Here is a 16,249-nt window from a genome sequence, read left to right as displayed (position 1 = left end):
GCCGCTAACCTTAGTTTGTGACGCCTCTCCTTTTGGGGTGGGCGCCGTCCTGAGCCATTCTTTCCCAGATGGCTCTGAACGTCCTATAGCGTTTTACTCCCGCACCTTATCAAGCCCTGAGCGCAATTACAGCCAGCTTGATAAGGAGGCGCTGGCCGCTGTTGCGGGGGTTAAACGCTTCCACCATTACCTCTACAGCCGTTCCTTCTCTCTCGTTACGGACCATAAGCCGCTCCTCGGCATCATTGCCGGGGATCGCCCCACCCCTCCCATCCTGTCCCCTCGTATGCTACGATGGGTTGAATTTCTTTCTGCCTATTCCTACACCCTCGCTTATCGACCAGGCGGCCACATAGCCCACGCTGACGCTTTAAGCTGGTGTCCCTTACCAGCCCCTATTGCTGACCCGGCCCCTACTCATAAGGTCTTCCTCATAGATGACCTGTCCCTACCTATGTCCTCCATAGCGAGGACAGGATAAGATCCCAAGGTCGGTTGGGAGACCGTGGCTGCTGGTTACGCCCGGTCGCTTGTACCAACCCCTGCAGCCTAGGTGGACAGGTGCTACAGAGCCAGGGCCTGCGGCTGATGCTTTGCAACGCAAGGTCTGTCATCAACAAGGCCCCCCTCATTAATGAGTTGATCTCAGAGGGGGAGCTAGACCTTGCAGGGATAACGGAGACCTGGTTGGGCCACGAAGGTGGTTTACCCCTCGTGGAAATGTGCCCACCGGGTTTTCGAGCATTCCATCAGCCTCGGGCCCTGGGTAAGGGTGGTGGGGTGGCGGTGGTTATGCGGGAATGTTTAGAGCCGAGGGAGTTCACTGTTCCTCAGATACCCGGGTGTGAGTCCCTTGGTGTGAGTTGGGGCCCAGGGAGGCAGTGGGGCTTGCTGATTGTATACTTGGCTCCTCGCTATGCATCAGCAGCCCTGCCCGAGCTCCTCGAGCTAATCTCAGCGACGGCAGTTGAGACTCCCAGACTTCTGGTCATGGGGGACTTCAACTTGCCGTCAACGGGAGCGGCTTCCGAGGTGGCTCGGGAGTTCATGGCTTCCATGACGGCCATGGACCTGACCCAATTAGTGCAGGGCCCCACTCACGAAGGGGGCCACACACTGGACCTCATTTTTGTATCTGAACAGTGGACGAGTGATCTGGGAATAGGGGATTTAGTTATCACGCCCCTGTCATGGTCAGACCACTCATCCCTCCGGCTGGACTTCCCTGGCGCTATCCCCCACCGCGAGGAGGCGGAACCAGACTCTATAAACTGGTACCGCCCCAGGCACCTGATGGAATCTGATAGATTCCTGACGGAGCTTGGGCCAATACCTGTAGCCTTGTCCCGCTCCCGTTCCGAGGACCTAGTGACTGCCTGGAATAGGGCGACGACTGGGGCCTTGGACCGGGTTGCGCCGTTGCGACCTCTCCTGCGGCATCGACCCACCCGGGCTCCTTGGTTCACTGAGGAGCTCAGGGTGATGAAGCGCCACAGGAGACGTCTAGAGAGCAGGTGGAGATCCTCACGCTCCGAATCTGACCGAACACAGGTAAGAGCCTATTTGCGGACTTACCTTGTGGCAATAAGAGCGGCCAAACGTAGACACTGTGCTGCTCTTATTGCGTCCGCGGATAACCGCCCTGCCGCCCTGTTTAGGGTGACTCGCTCCCTCTTATCGCAGGGGGCGCGGGAGACACCCTTACAGGGTAGAGCAGAGGAGTTTGGGGAATATCTTCAGGACAAAATCGATCAGATCCGGAGCGGGTGGACCTCCGTCAGTGGACCAGACGAGCCGCCAACAGCGAGTCTTGAGGGACCATTCTGGGAGGAGTTTGACTCTGTTGCCCCCGAGGATTTGGACAGGCTGCGTGGACGGCTGCGACCCACCACTTGTTTAACGGACCCGTGCCCCTCCTGGCTGGTACTGGCAGCCTGGAAGGTGACACGAGGCTGGCTCCTGGGCCTGGTGAGCGCCTCACTGAGTGAGGGATACTTACCAACCGCCTTGAAAGAGGCGGTGGTGAGACCCTTGCTCAAGAGGCCTGCGCTCGACCCAATGGAGCTAGCTAACTATCGTCCAGTCTCCAACCTCCCCTTTCTGGCGAAGGTTGTCGAGAATGTGGTGGCGCAGCAGCTCCCGCGACACCTAGACGAATCCGACTATCTAGACCCACGCCAGTCCGGCTTCCGACCCGGGCACAGCACTGAGACAGCCTTGGTCGCGTTGGTCGATGATCTCTGGAGGGCCAGAGATAGGGGTTGCTCCTCTATCCTGGTCCTATTAGACCTCTCGGCGGCTTTTGATACCATCGACCATGGTATCCTATTGCGCCGGCTGGAGGGGATGGGAGTCGGAGGCACCGTTTTGCGGTGGTTCGGCTCCTACCTCTCCGACCGGAAGCAATGTGTGTTGACAGGGGGGCAGAGATCGTCCCTGAGGCCACTCACTTGTGGGGTGCCACAGGGGTCGGTCCTCTCGCCTCTCCTGTTCAACGCATATGTGAAGCCGCTGGGTGAGATCATCCGTGGTTTTGGGGTTGAGTACCATCTTTACGCTGATGATACTCAGCTGTATATTTCAACCCCAAACCACCCCAACGAGGCTGTCGAAGTGATGTCCCGGTGTTTGGAAGCCGTCGGGGTCTGGATGGGGGACAACAGACTTAAACTCAACCCCTCCAAGACCGAGTGGCTGTGGTTACCGGCGCCTCGGTTCAGCCAGCTGACTCCATCGCTGGCCATAGGGGGCGAACAATTGTCCCCTGTGGAGCGGGCGCGCAATTTGGGCGTCCTCCTTGATGCCCGGCTGTCAATGGAGGACCATGTGGCAGCCGTGGCAAGGGGGGCGTTCCACCAGGTTCGCCTGGTGCGCCAATTGCGCCCCCTACTGGACCGGAGTGCCCTGCGCACGGTCACTCATGCGCTGGTGACGTCTCGCCTGGACTACTGCAATGCTCTCTACATGGGGCTTCCCTTGGGACGCGTCCGGAGACTGCAGCTAGTTCAGAACGCAGCCGCGCGGGTTATTATGGGAAGTACACGTTACTCCCACGTAACACCTCTCCTGCGCGAGCTGCACTGGCTACCTGTGGCCTTTCGGGTGCGTTTCAAGGTATTGATCACCATCTTTAAAGCGCTCCATGGCAGTGGACCTAGTTACCTGCAGGATCGCATCCTACCACACACGTCCCTGCGACCTATCCGCTCACACAGAGAGGGGCTCCTCCTGGTGCCGTCTGCTAGTCAATGCCAGCGGGCGACACCTAGGAGTAGATCCTTCTCTGTGATGGGCCCAACCCTCTGGAATGACCTCCCCCCTGACATTCGAACTACCACCGACCTCCGTTCCTTCCGGCAAAAGTTAAAGACTCACCTATTTCAATCAGCTGGCCTGGCACTTTCTTAGTTCTACCTCCCGGGGATTTATTCATTTTAATTGGGTTTGGGGTTTTAAAAAGTTTTTAATACACTATATACTATATTTAATATTTATTATTCTATGTACAGTCTTGCAACCTCCTCCACCTACGTATTTAATTATTTAACTGTTTTGTATGTATTTTATAACGTATTTTAGTGACTGTACACCGCCCCGAGTCCCTTTCGGGAGAGGGGGCGGTCTATAAATATGAATAATAAATAAATAAATAAATCTGGCGCCGATCCTGTGGTCCTCCGCGCTATGGCCGCCGTAACTCGCGGATGGACCGCTTACTCTAAGGATCCCCTCCTCCTGCCTTTCTTCCGCCGCCGTTGTGAGCTCTCAGTCATGCAGGATTGCCTCCTTTGGGGCTCCCGCGTCGTTATTCCCTCTTCCCTACGCGATGCTGTGCTGTCTCGCCTCCATGACGGCCACCCAGGCATCGTCCGAATGAAGGCCCTTGGCCGCGGCTATGTCTGGTGGCCGTCTATGGATGCGGACATTACCTCCTATGTTCAAGGGTGTTCCGCCTGCCAGCGGGTGCAGGCTGCCCCCCCCCACCGCTCCACCCCGCGATTGGGAGCAACCTATGGCCCCTTGGAGTCGGTTGCATATTGATTTCATGGGCCCCCTCGATGGCCACTCCTTCCTAGTCGTGGTAGATGCGTGGTCGAAATGGGTTGAGCTCTTCCCCATGACCACCACCACCTCCGCGGCCACAATCCGCGTTCTCAACTCCCTTTTCACAACACATGGGCTGCCCGATGTTATCGTTTCCGATAACGGGCCCCAATTCACCTCGTCAGAATTCCTTTCTTTCCTGACATCCCTGGGCATCCGCCATGCACCCATTTCGCCCTACCACCCGGCCAGCAATGGCCTGGCGGAACGCGCCGTACGATCTGCAAAGGATGCCTTTGCCCGTATGGCAGCCCTTCCCTGGCCCGAACGCATCCACACCTACCTCCGTACCCAACACACCACCCCTTGTTCCTCCACGGGCAAAGCTCCCTCTGAGCTGTTGATGGGTCGCCGCCTCAGGTCTACTTTGGACCGCCTGCATCCCCTCTTTTCTCCCCCTCCCTTTCATCCCTCCACCCCCCCCCCCCCCGAGGACCTTTCTAGTGGGGGAGGAAGTTTTTGCCCGGAATTTCGCAGGGGAGCCAAAATGGGTACCCGGAAAGATCTCAGATGTAACAGGGCCCTGCTCTTACAGGGTCCTCCTCAACGATGGGAGATCTTGGAGGCGCCATCTAGACCTGTTGCGGCGACGACCGGCAGAAGTTCCAGCAATTGCAACCAGCGGACAGAAACAACCAGGCCCTATCAACGCCGCCTGCCGGCCCAACCGTACACAAAACCCTAGCTCCGAGTCTGCGCAGATTGTTCCCGGTGCGCTTGGTTCCTTACCTGTTCTGTTGCATCCACCTCCAAGGGTTGGGCCTGTCGCGGCCGCTCCTCCGGCGCCTCGTCACAAGGGCGGAGCCGACACTCCTTCCACCTCGGACACCATACCAACTATGCCGAGGCGTTCCCAGCGCGTGCGCAGACGACCAAGCTATTTGGACGATTACGCATGCGCAATCCGGGGGAAAGGGGTGTTGAATACCGAGGAGCCTGGCCAGCAGAGGGCGTTTGAAGGAAGCCCTCTGATTGGCCAAGGCGCGCGCTCCAGCCGGCAGGAGAATTCAAGGGTTCCTATTGGTTTACCGGCTGACAGCTGTAAGTATAAATAGCTGTCAGCCGGCTCGTTTTTTGTTCGTGCCTGTCAGCCTGTTCGGTTAATAAACCTGTTGAACTGACAGCTGCCTCAGTCTCCTCACTACCGATCTAACAAACTGACTTTCACACAGCATTCTATTTTCATTAATATTAGCGGTTGTAATGCTGTTTTAGAATAATTAATGAAGTGAAATGTCAATAGGAATAAATGCTTTATTTTACTTTAAATAAATATTTAAAGTACTGTTTTATTTTTCTCTTAAACCCATAGGTATAGTTTCTATAGGATTTGCTGACCTAGACATTCGGAAGAGACAGCTGACATTCCACATGTCATGATGTTGCACAAATGATGCTAATTAGATACAATATGTTATTTGTGTAATGGCATTGTGTCAAGTGTGACATTATCAGTGCTTCTAACAGATGCTTATGTCTACTGATTATAATTCTGTTTGGTCTTTGATAACTGTGTTGGGAGTTTTAGCACTTTCTGCAGAAACTTAATAGCAGATTATATCACATTAATTTGTCTTAATACTTTGGTTCAGGGTTTACTCAAATAGCCTTTTGCATATTATCTAGGGTATTAGCTTCATTATAAGATGCATTAATAATTCTTCATATAAATGTCAAATTGTGAAATCTAAAAATGATCACCAATGGCAGAACAGATCTCTCTCTTCACAGCATCATTTTCCTAATAACAAAAGGCAGGTTCAGAATTAATTACACAGCTCATTATTATTATTTTTTAAGTAACCAGTAGTGTCATTTGAGTTTCAAAATTGGATCCAAATCCAAAGAAATAAACATGATTCCAATTGTTCTAACTACAGCAAAGATTAAAATGAGATAAATATATTCATTTAAATGTCCTGTATTTCTTTCGACCCCCAAAATAAGCACTTGGCCTTATTTTTGGGGAGGTCTTATTATTTTTGAGGTGCAGGAGGCGACGAGCGTGGTCACCTCACGGCTGCTGCTTGTTGCAATATTGTTGGGGAGGGCTTATTTTTGGGGGAGGGCTCATTTTAGCACATGCGCTCAAAAGCCCGATTGGGCTTATTATCTGGGGAGGTCTTATTTTCAGGGAAACAGGGTAGTTAATAATACTAATGACAAGAACATTAGTATTAATAGTTCCATTTTGTGAAATTTACTTGCCAAGATATTGATAGTTCATTTTGTGATATTTGTTTAAATGTCAAAATATTAGTATTAATAGTTCATTTTGTGAAACTTATTTAAAAGTCTGGAGTAAGTAGTACTGATGAAAAACCTTACTATTTCATTTGACATCTAACATGTCAATTTTCTTTAAAAACTCTGCAATACTCCAACTTAAAAAAAATAATTTGAATAATGTTGACAGAATGTTAATACTAATGAATTTCTATATTCTAAAATATAGAACATTATTTTTTTTCCTTATGTTTAAATTCAAACTACAGACACATGATCACAATTGAGCCTGGAATTTTGGTTGTAAGTCCATGTGGTCATAAGTCAAGTCAGCAGATCACCTAATTCAATTTTGTGACCATTTTTACAACAATCATTAAATGAATCATTTGGCTGTAAATCTAAATCCAACTTACTCAATGGGATTTTTTTTGGTGGAAAATGGCAAAAATCACAAAACATAATTGTGACTACAGTACATTGAACTGATTGTAAATACAAGTCGGTTGCTAAACATCTGAAATGTGATTATGTCAGCACAGAGGTTATGTAGCATTTTTAACTTCGAGGACCAATCATAAGCAACTTTTTTCAAGTTTGTCATAACTTTGAATAGTTGTTAAGTGACCAGTCATAAGTCAAGGACTACCTATTTCTAAAACAGTGAAATTGAAATAGGAAATGGTTGGTAATGATAGCAATAGGTAATGAAGGGGCATCCTTGTGTTAAGCAAAGTAATGATTGTTGGGTCTTCCATCCTAGTTTGAAAAGGAGAAGCAACATGATATTCGAGACTTCTTTTCGCCAAAACCAGATATGGAGAAAAAGCGAAAAATTGATTCGTGTTATAATACATCTCCATGCTTGAGTTCAAATTCTTCCCAAGCCTCAGAGGAAAAAGATCTGGAAAATGGCAGAAACATAGATCCCCAGGGGCCAGAGGATCTAAATGAGATTTGCAGAGAGGCAAAGAGACTAAGACCTGTAGATCCATCTACACCTAAGCTTGTTCCTAATAGGGGAAAGAGAAAATGTTTGTTTAGAAAGCAAAACAATTCATTTTCGGAAGAAGTTTCCCAGGAGGATGAGTGTATCCTTTTACCTGAGTCAACGAAAGGATTGGCCTCTGAAGTAACCTGGCCTTGCAGTCTTTGCACTTACAGTAATAGTTCATTGCTACCTTATTGTGAAATGTGTGAATCTCCTCGCAGAAAGAATAGTGAGTAAAAATATTTGCTGCTGTTAGAATATTTTTTCATTGTTTTAACACATCTTGTTCGTCTGTTTGTATTATAGCACATATACAAAAATATCCTAATGGTTAATGCTAAAAACAGAAATTAGCAGTTGGGCCTAAAAGTGTAATATTGCATAAATTAAGGATTTACAGAAATAAATGTAATTGTCCATGGTATAAATTTAATCTGTATGATATCTTATTGTGAGACGTGTTAAAAGAAGCAACTTTGTTAGTCTTTATTACTGCATCTCTGATATTCCTCCCTCCGCTCCCTGAGTAATATACATAGAGTCTTGAAAGAAAGTAGCAGCAGGAAAACTCAGTACAAGAATAGATCTTATTTCATCCCCAAGGATGTTGGATGTAGGCCACGTTTGACCTCAGATACTTGAAAGGAAGTGCTGCTAGTAGGAAAAAAGTGGGACCAGAACAAAGGCTAAATTCAATTGAATTGAACTCTAAAATAATTACATTTAATTTTAACAAAGAATTGCTAATGAGTGGCGTGGTGGCCTAGAGGTGGGGCTCTCACTTCACAATCAGAAGGCTATGAGTTCGATCCTAAGTAGCAGCAGCATAATGAGAAAATATCAGCATAATGAGAAAATATCTGCTGTGAACTCCATGTAGGCATCAGGAAGGGCATCTGGCCAGTAAATGCTTAACTCCATTCAGTCACCCCGATTCCACCCTAATAATAACAGGGTTGTTAAAAGAAATCTTTTTTTGCAAATATTATATAATTACCCTGTTTGTGACATTTCAAAAGTTGTGTAATAATTCTAGGAGGTTTGGACAGGGAGATGTATATGTAGGTATTTTCTTCATTTAGCATATGCAATTGTTACTTATTCAAGTGTTAAATCTCAAAGCATAGGATTGCTAAATGCTACAGAGGTAATAATAGATGTAAAGAAAGTAATTAGAAACAGTTGCAGTCTTTACAAATATATTGATGTAATTGATAAATGGGTAGAATGGAAGGCAATTGTAAAAAGGTAGTTTATAGTTTTTTTCACCTTTTTATTTTTGTCACATTTTTCTTATACTTTTGCTTTCTAATTTTTTTCTTGTTATACTTATAAATACTGAAGATATCAATATTAATACATTTAAAGTGTTATTGGACTCTAGTTATATTTTAAGATGGCATAATAAATAATTCTAGACAATTAATGAAATAAAATATTTTAATTTTATTATAATGGAAAACTTTTATTTAGTATTTTTATTCTTTTTCCACTTTGTCTTTATCAGCCTTTTTATTTTAAGTAGCTTTTTATTCTGTTCTTTTAATATTTTTAATAAACTATTTCAAAAATTGCTAGATGTTTGGTGACTATGCTGTTATTTTTGTACCCATAGTCACTGTGTATGAACAGAATAGAAGTAATTTTGCAGGCACATATCCTGTTCTTTAATTTGAGAATCATCTATTTAATTACTTATGGTTAACTACAATTAACTGCTACTTTTCTCTTGAGAACTAAGTAATAGACTTTATAACAGAAATGTATCCTTAGCATTTATGTTAGCTTTTCTTTCCCAACAACATATTATATAATTGCTATTCCTTTTTGCTTTTTAACACTCCTAGTTAGGCAAAAGGAAAGTCAAATTGGTTTTCTCTCTGCTGAAAGTAAAGAGGGAAATGCAATCAAAAACAACATACAACTTAATGACATTGAGATGACAAAGGAAGAAGCAAATAAAAAATTGGACTGCTGCAAGCATGAACTCAAAGAAGGTAATAAATATTGCCTTCCTTCTGGCATTAATGATTACATGTACATGTAATCATGTTCATGAACATGTAAATCTAGACGTTTGAGAAATATCAGCTCTTCCCACAATGGCCAGTGTGTGTGTGTAACATTTGCAAAATGTTTAAGTGGTGAGAACATTTCTATCTAGTCTAAGAGTTTGGAGCCAATTTGGAGTAGAAGTGCAGAATGTAGGGGAATGACAGGAAAGGGGAGACTTGGTATAGTAGAAGAAGTCAAGTTGTTCAACATTGGAACACAAAACTCTACAAAGAAGAATGAAGAACCAAACACTTCAAACATTATTGAATACAGTGCTTAAAAAGCCTTACAAGGTACCTTCAGTACAATTTGGAGACGATGGGTAAAGTTTGCATTCTGGGAATTTAAACGATACAAGAAAATGTCCTATTGGAAAAATCTTATTTGTCTGCCAAAATTAACTGGATTAGCATAGTTGTCTCTCCTTATAACAAGATTACACTTTAAAAAATACCACAGAATATTCATCTGCTAAATTAGAAGTGAGATCCAGTTTGACTTAGTCGTTAAAGTAACTGAACTAAAAACAGAGAGACTCTTGAGTTCTAGTTCTGCCTTAGGCAAGGAGTAGGTGACTTTGGGCCAGTTGCTTATTCCTCAATACTAGGAAGAAGGCAGCAGCAAACAATTTCTGAAAATGTTACCAAGAAAAAGGCAAGAACTTATCCATGGAGTTCAAGTCATTAAAAAAAAAAGAATTAATTTATACATAGCTTTAATACACACAATTGGCTTTGGACATAGCCAGATAAGGATGATGTGCTTTGACATGCTAGTGATACATAATAATAAAAATTTATATAACATATTAATAGATTTCCAATAATAATCTTTTGCCTCCTTAGGACATTGCCATAGAGAAAAGAAACGGGAACTAGGGCAGTAGTTTGAACTAGTGTCAAACTCACAGCTTCATGTTGTCGTTAGATGACATATTGTGACTTTTTCCCTCTTCGCTAAACTGGGTGTGGCTGTGGCTGGCATGTAACGCATCCAGCCATGAGTTTGACACCCCTGATCGAGGGCTTTAAGGATCCTTCCAAATAAAAATTAGAAGCTAGGTCTGGATCTAGGTTTAAGTAAATTCTATTCAATATTTACTGCAATAGGCTATTATTGTTCTCTATTTTTACTGGGAATTATAAATTTGAGATAGAATTAGAATACTGTTATCCTTACTTCTTGAGTAAATGAAAAGATCCAGCATTGGCCACCTAATATAAAGGTACTTTCTCAAATGTTTTTCACATATGATTTGGGTGAGAGTTAGGTCTCATTTAAGTTGTTTTAGATACAGTAGTCCTTGCCTTACAACTATCATTGAGTCTGGAACTTTGGTTGTAAGCAATGCAGTTATAGGTTGAATCACCAGATTACTTAAATCAGGGGTGTCCAAACTTGGGAACTTTAAGACTTGTGGACTTCAACTCCCAGAATTCCCCAGCCATGCTGGCTGGGGAATTCTGGGAGTTGAAGTCCACAAGTCTTAAAGTTCCCAAGTTTGGACACCCCTGACTTAAATCTATCATGTACTAAATAACCCCTGTGCCACAACAGATTAGGTAGGATCTAAGAATGTAGTTGCTTCCTAGGAAATGTCTTGGTAAATCAGGTTGTATGTGCTTGTGCAATGGCATGCTCATTATCATAATTGTTATAAAAAGATGAAAGTAAAATTATTTTGTAATAAAACTCATCATTTTTATTTACAGAGTATTCAAACGATTCAGAATCCATCCTAACATATCATAATCTAATGTTCTGTGCAAGTAGGAATACTGACCGAATTCATGTCTACACAAAGGTGGGAAATTAATTTTGGATTCAAAGAAGTACCTGTAGAATTCTGATTGGTGTAAGAGTTTCTATTTCTTTTCCTCATGACTTTTCTATGCCCTCTAAAAAAACATTCTATAGGTTGTTGAATGAAACTGCATCAAAGTGGCCAAGTTTTGAGGGACATAAGTTAAAAGGGGTTTATGGAAACTGAGGAGAGAAGATGCATAAGCATACTTATTTTTTGCCGTTGGGAACACCTTTTTCTCGTTTCCATCAGTTCTGTTGCTTCTCACTGAGTCTTTCTCTTTTAAGATTGACCATTTGATATTGCAGTATCAACTATATTACTATCCCAATTCAGCTAGTGTACAATTCCTGGAGCATTCCATGATATGACAATACAATCTACTATGAGTACTGGCTTTCCACCCATTCTTGCCTTTCCCCTCTAGATAATGTAATTTTCAACCTGGGTTAGTTGTTGCTTGGAATAGTCCTATAAGCAGCACAGCACCTTCCTATGATATTGTATCATGTCCTCAGGACAACTCTGTCCTGAGAAGAGATATTTTGGTCTCTTCAAAGCAGATTTTAAGCTCCATCCCTACATGACCAATTGCTCTCGGATTGCTGTTTTCTCCACAGGTACTATCTTCAAATTTCCCCATGTCCCCATTCTGTTGTCAGTGTAATAGATCTACCTTATCATTATTTAATGTTCAGGCTGAATTTGCAAAAGGCAACATTTAATGTCTCTTGAGAGCTTGATATAATTGGCTTCGCCATTAATTTTGTTGCCAGATGCTCAGGTCGGAAACCAACTACCTAATTTTTCTTTTTATTATTTCATTTCTATAATGACCCAATTTCTTAAATGGTGCGGTTTCTTAATGCTGGAAGTCCAACCATCTCAGCTGGTGGAAGACCCAGTTTACAAGCTGCAAAACTTGTAAATCTTGTCCTTTGAAAGCTAATCTACAAATTTGAGCTGTGTCTAAAAGGATAGTTTTGTTATGAGTTGGAAAACAACAATTCTGCAGATCAGTACCCATTCTACCAGAAGATTTCTAGTTTTCTTTTGTGGCCGCCAGTGGTGTGATTCAATTGGTCTAACAACTGGTTTGCTGAGTGCGTGCTTTGCACACGCAGTGGGTTAAAAAAAACACTTACCTTCTACTGCAGCTGAGGCACGTCAAAACAGCTAAGGCGCGGCAATTGGCTCTGCCACGCCTTATCAGCTGGGCTAAAAAACAAGGAAGTATAGGTAAGTATAGCCCATGGACAGGCGGGCCCACCCAAAGGTCGGAGCGAACCGGTTCACTCTTAGCTGATCTTTGATACACCCAAACTGGGCCGAACCGGTAGAATCCAACAACTGATCAGGAAGTACATGGCTTCAGTTCACCTAGTAGACAATCTTTTTGTTGTTAGTTGCAAAGTCATGTCTGACCCATCACAACCCCATGGACAACGATCCTCCAGGCCTTCCTGTCCTCTACCATTCTCTGAAGTCCATTTAAGCTCACACCTACTGTTTCAGTGACTCCATCCAGCCACCTCATTCCCTTCTTCTTTTGATCTCAATCTTTCCCAGCATTAGGCTATTCTAGACAATCTTTAGAAAACTTTATTAAATCAGCATATGAGCATCACACCCTTCTCCAAGTAATAAACTAGGCCATCCATGTGTGAATTACAGATTCCAACCGAAGAACCAGTTACTTATCTAGACATCTATCATAGATATCTGTGTGCCCCACTTCTGATCAAATGATATTCATCTCAATTTTATTATGTCAGTCTCTGGGAAAATGAGAGGGTTTAATGTGAGCTGTGCTCAGTACAAAAAGTGGGATGCAGAAGAAGTCCGCATTCTACAAGTTTCCACATTGCCTCTTACATAGAGAAGTAATGTGTACTCAGATGTAATCCATGTGACAGATGGCCACTTGACTTACATGTACAATAACTAGCTCTTCCTTGAAACCATTAGCAGACTGAATAACTTCCTGATCTAAGATACTAAGGGTCTGTTATTTTATTGTCCAGGATGGAGAGCCTCTCAATTGCAATTTCATTCCACTTGATATAAAAGTAGGCAACTGGGAAGATTTACCAGCGTGTTTTCAACAAAAACAGAACCGTACACTGGTAAGTTTAATTCTGTGATTCTTGATAAAGCTACAAATAAAGCCCAAAGTATAAATGTTGACCATGTTGACCTAAATTGATATCTTAAGAGTTGCTTTTCTTGAGTGATATCTATTCCTTTTTGGGGGGAGAAAAACACTCCATACATTCTCTGTACAAGGACTAAATTGCTTAATTTCATATGTACAGGTGAAACTTGAAAAATGAGAATATCGTGCAAAAGTTCATTTATTTCAGTAATGCAACTTAAAAGGTGAAACTAATATATGAGATAAGACTCATTACATGCAAAGCAAGATAGTTCAAGCTGTGATTTGTCATAATTGTGATGATTATGGCATACAGCTCATGAAAACTCCAAATCCACCATCTCAGAAAATTAGAATATTACATGCAATCAATAAAACAAGGATTGTACATAGAACAATATCGAACCTCTGAAAAGTATAAGCATGCATATGTACTCAGTACTTGGTTTGGGCCCCTTTTGCAGCAATTACTGCCTCAATGCAGCGTGGCATGGAAGCTATCAGCCTGTGGTACTGCTAAGGTGTTATTGAAGACCAGGATGCTTCAATAGCGGCCTTCAGCTCTTCTGCATTGTTCGGTCTCATGTCTCTCATCTTTCTCTTGGCAATGCCCCATAGATTCTCTATGGGGTTCAGGTCAGGTGAGTTTGCTGGCCAATCAAGCACAGTAATCCGCAGTCATTGAACCAGGTTTTGGTGCTTTTGGCAGTGTGGGCAGCTGGAAAATGAAGTCAGCATCCCCATAAATCTCGTCTGCGGAAGGAAGCATGAAGTGCTCCAAAATCTCCTGGTAGACGGCTGCATTGACCCTGGTCCTAATGAAGCACAGTGGTCCAAAGTCCTGTTGCTCCTTGCTCTCATCAGAAAAGTCCTCTTTTCTGATGAGAGCAACTTTTGCCAAAAGCACTAAAAACTGGTTCAATGACCGTGGGATTACTGTGCTTGATAGACCTCTCCATTCTTCCTCCATCCTCTGGGTCCTTGGCTTCCAAATGAGATGCAAAAGTTGCTCTCATCAGTAAAGAGGACTTTGGACCACTGAGCAACAGGACTTTGGACCACTGTGCTTCATTAAGACCAGGATCAACGCAGCTGTCTACCAGGATATTTTGGAGCACTTCATACTTCCTTCTGCTTCCTTCTGCAGATGAGATTTATGGGGATGCTGACTTCATTTTCCAGCTGCCCACACTGCCAAAAGCACCAAAACCTGGTTCAATGACCGTGGGATTACTGTGCTTGATTGGCCAGCAAACTCGACTGACCTGAACCCCAAAGAGAATCTATGGGGCATTGCCAAGAGAAAGATGAGAGACATGAGGCTGAACAATGCAGAAGAGCTGAAGGCCGCTATTGAAGCATCCTGGTCTTCCATAACACCTCAGCAGTGCCACAGGCTGATAGCTTCCATGCCACGCTGCATTGAGGCAATAATTGCTGCAAAAGGGGGCCAAACCAAGTACTGAGTACATATGCATGCTTATACTTTTCAGAGGTCCGATATTGTTCTATGTACAATCCTTGTTTTATTGATTGCATGTAATATTCTAATTTTCTGAGATGGTGGATTTGGGGGTTTCATGAGCATAAGCCATAATCATCACAATTATGACAAATCATGGCTTGAACTATCTTGCTTTGCATGTAATGAGTCTTATCTCATATATTAGTTTCACCTTTTAAGTTGCATTACTGAAATAAATGAACTTTTGCACGATATTCTCCTTTTTCAAGTTTCACCTGTACTCATAATACTTACTCATGCTTTTCCCTTTAGTAGTAAGTAATTGTGCAAGACCCAGAAGAAGAGGAAGAAATAATATACTGTAGAATGGAATGGAATAGGGAATGGGAATGGAATACTTTATTTGGCCATCTGATTAGACATAAGGAATTTGTCTCTGCTGCAGAAGCTCTTGGTGTACATGAATAGCAACAGAGTAATCATAATCATAATGTTGATACCAATAAGAGAAGTAAGCAAAGACATATAAAAGCATACGTTAAGAAATGAAAATAAAATTGCATTTTATACTACCACCATTAACTGTTTCCACCACATTCCTATGCCAAATTGTTTTAGTGGCTTTAAAATTTTCACCTCTGTCTTTTTTTTAGAATCTCATCCATTCAGCCAAAACCTCTCATCATTCTTCACCTCTTCACATTCACTCTTCCTTCTTGTATTTGTTTAATAATTCAAGCCTATTTCATTATCTCTGTATGTACCAGTCACTTTGATGTATTTCTTTAGTACCGATCACTCACTTTTGCGTTAGTTCCACATTTATTATCATCTGTCTCTCCTTGATTCTTGTAACCTGTTTGCATTATGCTCAACATCAATGCTTTTCCTGAAATACTGACATTTTCATTTAAGAGAACAGACAGAAGCACACTCTTATACATAGCTTCTTTCTTTTTTTGCTTCTTTTACTTCTTTTGACAAACATTCCCATGATAGACTATGCATTAGCCATTATCTTTCTACCAGTGTAGGTATAACTTGTAAATTCCATTTCCCTATTTTTCTGATATGCAGTAAAAGTACACACATTCATTTACTTTACTACTTTAGCTTTTAGCCATTTACATATAACTTGCAATTTTTCATTTGCTTTCCCCTGTCAAACAATTTACCTTGCTCTTTGATAAACTAATGGTCAGATCTGTATACCTCAATGCTACACGCTGTCTCGTATTGTTTTGCAAAATTATTCACATTCTTAGCCAATATGACAACAATATTTATGCATGCATAACTGCCTGCGCAGTTGTGCATGCATAATAACTGCCTGCACAGTTGTGTCCTCGGCCACTATCTCAAGATTTCCTTATAATTAATCAATCAATCAATCAATTAATCAAACACCAAACATCCTATGTTGTCTTACTTCATGCTTGACATTGAACC

At 43.0% G+C, this 16,249-nt stretch overlaps 1 protein-coding gene across 1 annotated transcript in view; it reads left to right on the top strand.

Moving 5' to 3' along the window:
- The window catches only part of ZRANB3 (zinc finger RANBP2-type containing 3), an 89,044-nt gene that overhangs the window by 58,544 nt on the left and 14,251 nt on the right, over window positions 1-16,249 (top strand). Inside the window, exons 13-16 of the mRNA XM_081935088.1 lie at window positions 7,094-7,550; window positions 9,169-9,318; window positions 11,089-11,180; window positions 13,205-13,306. Coding sequence (XP_081791214.1) covers window positions 7,094-7,550; window positions 9,169-9,318; window positions 11,089-11,180; window positions 13,205-13,306 — 801 coding nt within the window. The remainder of the gene's footprint in view (window positions 1-7,093; window positions 7,551-9,168; window positions 9,319-11,088; window positions 11,181-13,204; window positions 13,307-16,249) is intronic.

The sequence above is a fragment of the Natrix helvetica genome (assembly GCF_964273705.1).
Source record: "Natrix helvetica genome assembly, chromosome: 1".
Taxonomy (NCBI): Eukaryota; Metazoa; Chordata; class Lepidosauria; order Squamata; family Natricidae; genus Natrix; species Natrix helvetica.
The sequence above is the reverse complement of the archived record's forward strand: the minus strand, read 5'-3'. Positions and strand labels throughout refer to the sequence as shown.